At 43.7% G+C, this 8,998-nt stretch overlaps 1 protein-coding gene across 2 annotated transcripts in view; it reads right to left on the bottom strand.

The window, feature by feature from the left end:
* Positions 1 to 1,296: 1,296 nt before the first annotated feature.
* epn3b (epsin 3b) overlaps positions 1,297 to 8,998 on the bottom strand; it is a 71,565-nt gene continuing 63,863 nt past the window's right edge. For both annotated transcript variants that reach the window (XM_061881264.1, XM_061881265.1), the window contains exon 12: positions 1,297 to 8,312. In XM_061881264.1, the coding sequence (XP_061737248.1) occupies positions 8,014 to 8,312 (299 nt within the window). In that variant the 3' untranslated portion in view covers positions 1,297 to 8,013. The remainder of the gene's footprint in view (positions 8,313 to 8,998) is intronic.

The following is an 8,998-nucleotide window of genomic DNA, read 5'->3' as shown; positions in this document are numbered from 1 at the left end:
ACAAGTCGCCACCTCATCGCACCTCATTGTTGGATTGATTTATTAAAAAAAAAAAAAAAAAAAGATTTTAAAAAAAATAAATAAGAGAGAATCGATTCTGAATCGCACAACGTATTCGATTCGAATTCCATCCATTTTCTACCGCTTATTCCCTTTCGGGGTCGCGGGGGGCGCTGGCGCCTATCTCAGCTACAATCGGGCGGAAGGCGGGGTACACCCTGGACAAGTCGCTACCTCATTGCACCTCATTGTTGGATTGATTTATTAAAAAAAAATTAAAAAAAAGATTTAAAAAAAAAAAAAATAAGAGAGAATCGATTCTGAATCGCACAACGTATTCGATTCGAATTCCATCCATTTTCTACCGCTTATTCCCTTTCGGGGTCACGGGGGGCGCTGGCGCCTATCTCAGCTACAATCGGGCGGAAGGCGGGGTACACCCTGGACAAGTCGCCACCTCATCGCAGGGCCGGTTTGTTGGATTGATTTATTAAAAAAAAAAAAAAAGATTAAAAAAAAATAAAATAAGAGAGAATCGATTCTGAATCGCACAACGTATTCGATTCGAATTCCATCCATTTTCTACCGCTTATTCCCTTTCGGGGTCACGGGGGGCGCTGGCGCCTATCTCAGCTACAATCGGGCGGAAGGCAGGGTACACCCTGGACAAGTCGCCACCTCATTGCACCTCATTGTTGGATTGATTTATTAAAAAAAATTAAAAAAAAGATTTAAAAAAAAAAAAAATAAGAGAGAATCGATTCTGAATCGCACAACGTATTCGATTCGAATTCCATCCATTTTCTACCGCTTATTCCCTTTCGGGGTCGCGGGGGGCGCTGGCGCCTATCTCAGCTACAATCGGGCGGAAGGTGGGGTACACCCTGGACAAGTCGCCACCTCATTGCACCTCATTGTTGGATTGATTTATTAAAAAAAAATTAAAAAAAAGATTAAAAAAAATTAAAAATAAGAGAGAATCGATTCTGAATCGCACAACGTATTCGATTCGAATTCGAATCGATTTTTTCCCCACACCCCTAATATGTAGCATCATCTACAAAGATACAGATAATTGCTATTGTGACATCCAGTGGACACTTTTAGTACAGCAGTTTCTTTCATTCAAAAATTTCCGGTTAATTTTTATACGTAGCAAACTTATCCCGCAGGCCGGATAAAACCTGTTCGTAGGCCTGATCCTGCACTCGGGCTGTACGCTTGACACCCCTGCCTCAGATGGACCCAAATTATGTTCCTGTATGAAATTATACTTCATGAATGAAATCAACACTGTTTATAATCCAAATCTATTGATTTATTGGCATACTGTCTCATAATATTGTATAGGTATGATTTTTAATAAATACAGATGTATTAGGCTTTTGTGTGAGACTATAAGCAGGTTTTTCACATTCACGTCCAGGTTCAGTGCAGTGATGGTCAAATGTCTCTTTCTGAAACACAATCTTCAGACATATAAGCAAAGAGAGGCGCAAACACAGTACTTACACAACCACTTGACATTATTCCTCTGAAATGAAATCCCACTTTCCATAAGAGAGCAATAGAGCGGCCCTGAGATCCGACTCAACCACATAGACGAAGCAAATATTTATGCATTATGGGCCTGCTGCAGGGACATGCACGCAGGCCCATAAGGATACAATCAGTGATCACTTTGAAGGAGCAGGCTGGTTTTGTCGTTTTCAATGGCCACTGCAGCCATGACAATAATGGAAATACATACATTTTGGACCCTCATCACAATCAATCGCTCGTCGGGACCCAGGATGGACCGCTCGCCTGTATCGGTTGGGGACATCTCTACGCTGCTGATCCGCTTGAGATGGTTTCCTGTGGACGGGACTCTCACTGCTGTCTTGGAGCCACTATGGATTGAACTTTCACAGTATCATGTTAGACCCGCTCCACATCCATTGCTTTCGGTCCCCTAGAGGGGGGGGGGGGTTGCCCACATCTGAGGTCCTCTCCAAGGTTTCTCATAGTCAGCATTGTCACTGGCGTCCCACTGGATGTGAATTCTCCCTGCCCACTGGGTGTGAGTTTTCCTTGCCCTTTTGTGGGTTCTTTCGAGGATGTTGTAGTCGTAATGATTTGTGCAGTCCTTTGAGACATTTGTGATTTGGGGCTATATAAATAAACATTGATTGATTGATTGATCAATGAAGCTGAAGATATGACGGATAAAAAAGGTGTTGGAAGAAGCGGGTTCTCCATGGCGGAGATTTGCATTCATTCTTTTGTCGGTGAAGCAGCAACAATACGCTAAAAGTGTCACTTTGTACTAATAAGAACAAACAATCATGTCAGGCGGTGCTTGGGTTGGGAGCTGAAGATGTGTGCAGACGAGGGCTGGGGATCTTTTGGCACCACACGATTCCATTCCATTATTGGGGGTAACGATTCCATTCAGAACCCATTCTTATAAATGATAAATGTATAGCGCTTTTCTACCTTCAAGGTACTCAAAGCGCTTTGACACTACTTCCACATTTACCCATTCACACACTGATGGAGGGAGCTGCCATGCAAGGCGCCAACCAGCACCCATCAGGAGCAAGGGTGAAGTGTCTTGCTCAGGACACAACGGACGTGACGAGGTTGGTTCTGGGTGGGATTTGAACCAGTGACCCTCGGGTTGCGCACGGCCACTCTCCCACTGCGCCACGCCGTCTTGATTCAAAACGATTCTTAGTTCAAAATCAATTTAACACAATTCCTCCATTAAATAGAGAAACAGCTCTGATTCATTTTTTTTATTTAGCTCGGTTAGGTAGAGCGGCCATGCCAGCAACTTGAGGGTTGCAGGTTCGATTCCCGCTTCCGCCATCCTAGTCACTGCCGTTGTGTCCTTGGGCAAGACACTTTACCCACCTGCTCCCAGTGCCACCCACACTGGTTTGAATGTAACTTCGATATTGGGTTTCACTATGTAAAGCGCTTTGAGTCACTAGAGAAAAAGCGCTATATAAATATAATTCACAATTCACATCCATCCATCCATTTTCTACCACATATTCCTTTTGGGGTTGCTGGTGCCTATCTCAGCTACAATTGGGCGGAAGGCACCTCAGTAGAAGCATTTAAGTCTCACCTTAAAACTCATTTGTATACTCTAGCCTTTAAATAGACTCCCTTTTTAGACCAGTTGATCTGCCGTTTCTTTTCTTTTTCTTCTATGTCCCACTCTCCCGTGTGGAGGGGGTCCGGTCCGATCCGGTGGCCATGTACTGCTTGCCTGTGTATCGGCTGGGGACATCTCTGCGCTGCTGGTCCGCCTACGCTTGGGATGGTTTCCTGCTGGCTCCGCTGTGAACGGGACTCTCGCTGCTGTGTCTTGGATCCTCCTTGGACTGGACTCTCGCGACTGTGTTGTATCCATTGTGGATTGAACTTTCGAAGTATCCTGTTAGATTCGCTCGACATCCATTGCTTTCCTCCTCTCCAAGGTTCTCATAGTCATCATTGTCACCGACGTCCCACTGGGTGTGAGTTTTCCTTGCCCTTATGTGGGCCTACCGAGGATGTCGTGGTGGTTTGTGCAGCCCTTTGAGACACTAGTGATTTAGGGCTATATAAGTAAACATTGATTGATTGATTGACATTGAAGGCGGTGTACACCCTGGACAAGTCGCCACCTCATCGTGAGGGCCATCACAGACAAGATTCACACTCACATTCACACACTAGGGCTGGACTCTCCGGCGGTGGTGTCAGAGAGGAGAAGTCTAGCAAAACTCCTAGCCATTATGGACAACACCTCCCACCCATTACACTCGGACCTTGCGGAGAGAATGAGCACGTTCAGTGGAAGGCTCAGACTCCCAAAATGTAACACGGAAGGACACAGGAGGTCCTTCATACCGACAGCCATCAGACTGTATAATGCATATGTTCCTTGACTGCACTTAAATGTAGAATATATTTATAATATTTATATAGTATATATATAATATATGTCATATATTATTTATTATTATTATTGTTTATTGTGCGCGAACATCGCGTGGACCCTCTGGATTGGCAGACCGGGGTGGTGGTCCCTCTCTTTAAGAAGGGGGACCGGAGGGTGTGTTCCAACTATCGTGGGATCACACTCCTCAGCCTTCCCGGTAAGGTTTATTCAGGTGTACTGGAGAGGAGGCTACGCCGGATAGTCGAACCTCGGATTCAAGAGGAACAGTGTGGTTTTCGTCCTGGTGGTGGAACTGTGGACCAGCTCTATACTCTGGGCAGGGTTCTTGAGGGTGCATGGGAGTTTGCCCAACCAGTCTACATGTGCTTTGTGGACTTGGAGAAGGCATTCGACCGTGTCCCTCGGGAAGTCCTGTGGGGAGTGCTCAGAGAGTATGGGGTATCGGACTGTCTTATTGTGGCGGTCCGCTCCCTGTATGATCAGTGTCAGAGCTTGGTCCGCATTGCTGGCAGTAAGTCGAACACATTTCCAGTGAGGGTTGGACTCCGCCAAGGCTGTCCTTTGTCACCGATTCTGTTCATAACTTTTATGGACAGAATTTGTAGTATACAATCATGGGTGCCATGATTGTATACAAAAGCGGCTCCCATGAAATGCTCAGTCATTCACAAACAAGGATGGCGCAAGGGTCACCACTTTGTCAACAAATGAGTGAGTAAATTGTTGAACAGTATAAGAACATTATTTCTGAACGATCCATTGCAAATAAATTTAGGGATTTTACCATCTAAGGTCTGCAATATCATCAAAAGGAAGAATCTGGAGAAATCCTTGCACTTAAGCGACGATATTATGGACCTTTAATCTTTAACCTTTAATTCCCCAGGCGGTACTGCGTCATCTAAAAGCGACATCAGTGTGTAAAGGATATCACCGCATGGGCTTGGGAACACGTCAGAAAACTACTTTCAGTAAATACAGTTCGTCGCTACATCTGTAAGTGCAAGTTAAAACTCTACTATGCAAAGCCAAACCCATTTATCAACAACATTCAGAAACGCCGCCGGCTTTGCTTGGCCCGAGCTCATCTAAGATGGACTGATGGAAAGTGGAAAAGTGTTCTGTGGTCTGACGAGTCCACATTTCAAAATGTTTTTGGAAACTGTGAACGTTGGGTCCTCCGGACCAAAGAGGAAAATAACCATCCGAATTGTTATAAGTGCAAAGTTCAAAAGCCAGCATGTGTGATGGTATGGGGGTGTATTAGTGCCCAAGACATGGGTAACTTACACATGTGTGATGGTATGGGGGTGTATTAGTGCCCAAGGCATGGGTAACTTACACATGTGTGATGGTATCGGGGTGTATTAGTGCCCAAGACATGGGTAACTTACACATGTGTGATGGTATGGGGGTGTATTAGTGCCCAAGGCATGGGTAACTTACACATGTGTGATGGTATGGGGGTGTATTAGTGCCCAAGACATGGGTAACTTACACATGTGTGATGGTATGGGGGTGTATTAGTGCCCAAGACATGGGTAACTTACACATGTGTGATGGTATGGGGGTGTATTAGTGGCCAAGGCATGGGTAACTTACACATCTGTGAAGGCACCATTAATGCTGAAAGGTACATACAGGTTTTGGAACAACAAGGTTATCATGGACGCCCCTGCTTATTGCAAATTCAAAATTCAACCAAAAACAAGAAGAGAAAAACTAGCTAATTCGAATCTTTTTGAAGAAATAAAACAAAATTATTTATGGAACATCATTAGTAATTTTTCCTGATTAAGATTAATTTTAGAATTTTGATGACATGTTTTAAATAGGTTAAAATCCAATCTGAACTTTTTTTTTAGAATATATAACAATTTGGACCAAGCTATATTTCTAACAAAGAAAATCATTATTTCTTCTGGATTTTCCAGAATAAAAATTTAAAAAGAAATTCAAAAGACTTTGAAATAAGATTTAAATTGGATTCCACAGATTTTCTAGATTTGCCAGAATAATTTTTTTGAATTTTGATCATAAGTTCGAAGAAATATTTCACAAATATTCTTCATCAAAAAACAGAAGCTAAAATGAAGAATTCAATTAAAATGTATTTATTATTCTTTACAATAAAAAAAAATAAAAAAATACTTGAACTTTGATTTAAATTGTCAGGAAAGAAGAGGAAGGAATTTAAATGGTAAAAAGGTATGTGTGTTTAAAAATCCTAAAATCCTTTTTAAGGTTGAATTTTTTCTCTAAAATTGTCTCTCTGAAAGTTATAAGAAGCAAAGTAAAAAAATAAATGAAGTTATTTAAACAAGTGAAGACCAAGTCTTTAAAATATTTTCTTGGATTTTCAAATTCTATTTGAGTTTTGTCTCTCTTAGAATTAAAAATGTTGAGCAAACCGAGACCAGCTTGCTAGTAAATGAATACTATTTAAAAAATAGAGGCAGCTCACTGGTAAGTGCTGCTATTTGAGCTATTTTTAGTACAGGCCAGCGGGCGACTCATCTGGTCCTTACGGGCTACCTGGTGACCCCTGACTTAAGCTGTACATCAAGCAAGAATGTGAAATAATTCCACCTGAAAAGCTTCAAAAATTGGTCTCCTCAGTTCCCAAACGTTTACTGAGTGTTGTTAAAAGGAAAGGCCATGTAACACAGTGGTTAAAATGCCTCTGTGACAACTTTTTGGCAATGTGTTGCTGCCATTAAATTCTGAGTTAATGATTATTTGCTAAAAAGTTAAGTTTCTTAGTTCGAACATTAAATATCTTGTCTTTGCAGTCTATTTAATTAAATATAAGTTGGAAAGGATTTGCAAATCATCTTATTCAGCCGCTCGCCTGTATCGGTTGGGGACATCTCTACGCTGCTGATCCGCCTCCGCTTGGGATGGTTTCCTCGCTGCTGTCTTGGATCTGCTTTGAACTGAACTCTCGCGGCTGTGTTGGAGCCACTATGGATTGAACTTTCACAGTATCATGTTAGACCCGCTCGACATCCATTGCTTTCGGTCCCCTAGAGAGGGGCGGGGGGGTTGCCCACATCTGAGGTCCTCTCCAAGGTTTCTCATAGTCAGCATTGTCACTGGCGTCCCACTGGATGTGAATTCTCCCTGCCCACTGGGTGTGAGTTTTCCTTGCCCTTTTGTGGGTTCTTCCGAGGATGTTGTAGTCGTAATGATTTGTGCAGCCCTTTGAGACACTAGTGATTTGGGGCTATATAAATAAACATCGATCGATTGATTGATTTTTACGAATTACACAACGTGCCAACTTCACTGGCTTTGAGTTTTGTACATTCTAATTGACATGACGTAGTTTGCAACAACAATCACTAGTATTGATACCTGTGTGTTAAGAAGCAGAGTTACACTGCCATCTACTGTACGGAGTTGTAAATACAAGCTGCATTCACATATTTGTATATCAGCTGGAACCGATAAGTGAAGTGTGAATTATATTTATATAGCGCTTTTCTCTAGTGACTCAAAGCGCTTTACATAGTGAAACCCAATATCTAAGTTACATTTAAACCAGTGTGGGTGGCACTGGGAGCAGGTGGGTAAAGTGTCTTGCCCAAGGACACAACGGCAGTGACTAGGATGGCGGAAGCGGGAATCGAACCTGCAACCCTCAAGTTGCTGGCACGGCCACTCTACCAATCGAGCTATACCGCCCCACAAATATGTTTATTCCTAGAGGGGGGGGTTGCCCACATCTGAGGTCCTCTCCAAGGTTTCTCATAGTCAGCATTGTCACTGGCGTCCCGCTGGATGTGAATTCTCCCTGCCCACTGGGTGTGAGTTTTCCTTGCCCTTTTGTGGGTTCTTCCGAGGATGTTGTAGTCGTAATGATTTGTGCAGTCCTTTGAGACATTTGTGATTTGGGGCTATATAAATAAACATTGATTGATTGATTGAGGACAGCCTAGTGATGGGTGAGTGTGTGTGCATTTCTTCAAGAGTTCAGGTTCCATTTAGCAGCTGATATGTAGAGTACACTCAGTCCACTTTCCCATGTGCGCGCAGAGAAGAATGACATCCTCGTCCACATGAAATGAGTCTCAGAGGAAGGGGTTGTGGCCGTGTGTCTGTGCTGGGGATTGTGTACGGGCCCCCGGCCTGGGCGAAAGAGGGAGCAGGGGCCTGGGGAGGTTGGAGGGAAGGTCCATGAGTCCGGCAGGCGGTTGTGTGAGCGACGAGGGGAGGGCGGCCCCCCTGTGAGGGAGAGGGAGTGGAAGCGACGGACTATAGGATATCATGTGGGGGGGCATAGGAGACGTAGAGGATGGTCGCATTTGATTGAGGGTAAGGCGAGGCTGGTCACAGTGGAAGGGGTTTGTGGGAGACGGGGCGCTCAGACCTGTGGAGGACACTCAGACAGTTAGCAGACTACACATTAATACATTTCATACAGCGAGGGCCTGATCGACTAAGATCGGCGTCTTCAATCTATGAAATAGCCATTTACCATGAATTGATTAACGTGGACCCCGACTTATTCGGGTGTTACCATTTAGTGGTCAATTGTACAGAATATGCAGTGACGTGCTGTCAGGGGAGGCACCTAGTGGCTTAACCATGAGATATTCCAAAACATGTTTAAATATTTCTGTTTTGGTTTATGCTTTCTATGTGATTTTGGTGTGGTTCCTGTATATTTTGATCATTTTCATGGTCAAAATCGCAGAAATTCCATGCAAAACAATACAGTCAATGAGAAGTGAGGCAGACACAGGCTGTGCCTCCACGGCTACAGACGGTGTGTATTGGGCGTGTGCGTGCGAGGGGGGCGCATGCTTGTTGCCACGGGCAAAAGGCAGGCCATGAGGCAGCATGTACCTCTGCCTCAAGGTAGGGGGCGATATATTGTCAATTTGCAGTTCAATGCCTCAGCAGTACTCTCACTCGCCACATGCTCAGTCATTCACAAACAAGGATGGCGCAAGGGTCACCACTTTGTCAACAAATGAGTGAGTATATTGTTGAACAGTATAAGAACATTATTTCTGAACGATCCATTGCAAATAAATTTAGGGATTTTACCAT

This window comes from Nerophis ophidion, linkage group LG20 (genome assembly GCF_033978795.1).
Source record: "Nerophis ophidion isolate RoL-2023_Sa linkage group LG20, RoL_Noph_v1.0, whole genome shotgun sequence".
Taxonomy (NCBI): Eukaryota; Metazoa; Chordata; class Actinopteri; order Syngnathiformes; family Syngnathidae; genus Nerophis; species Nerophis ophidion.
This window is presented reverse-complemented; position numbering and strand designations above follow the sequence as displayed.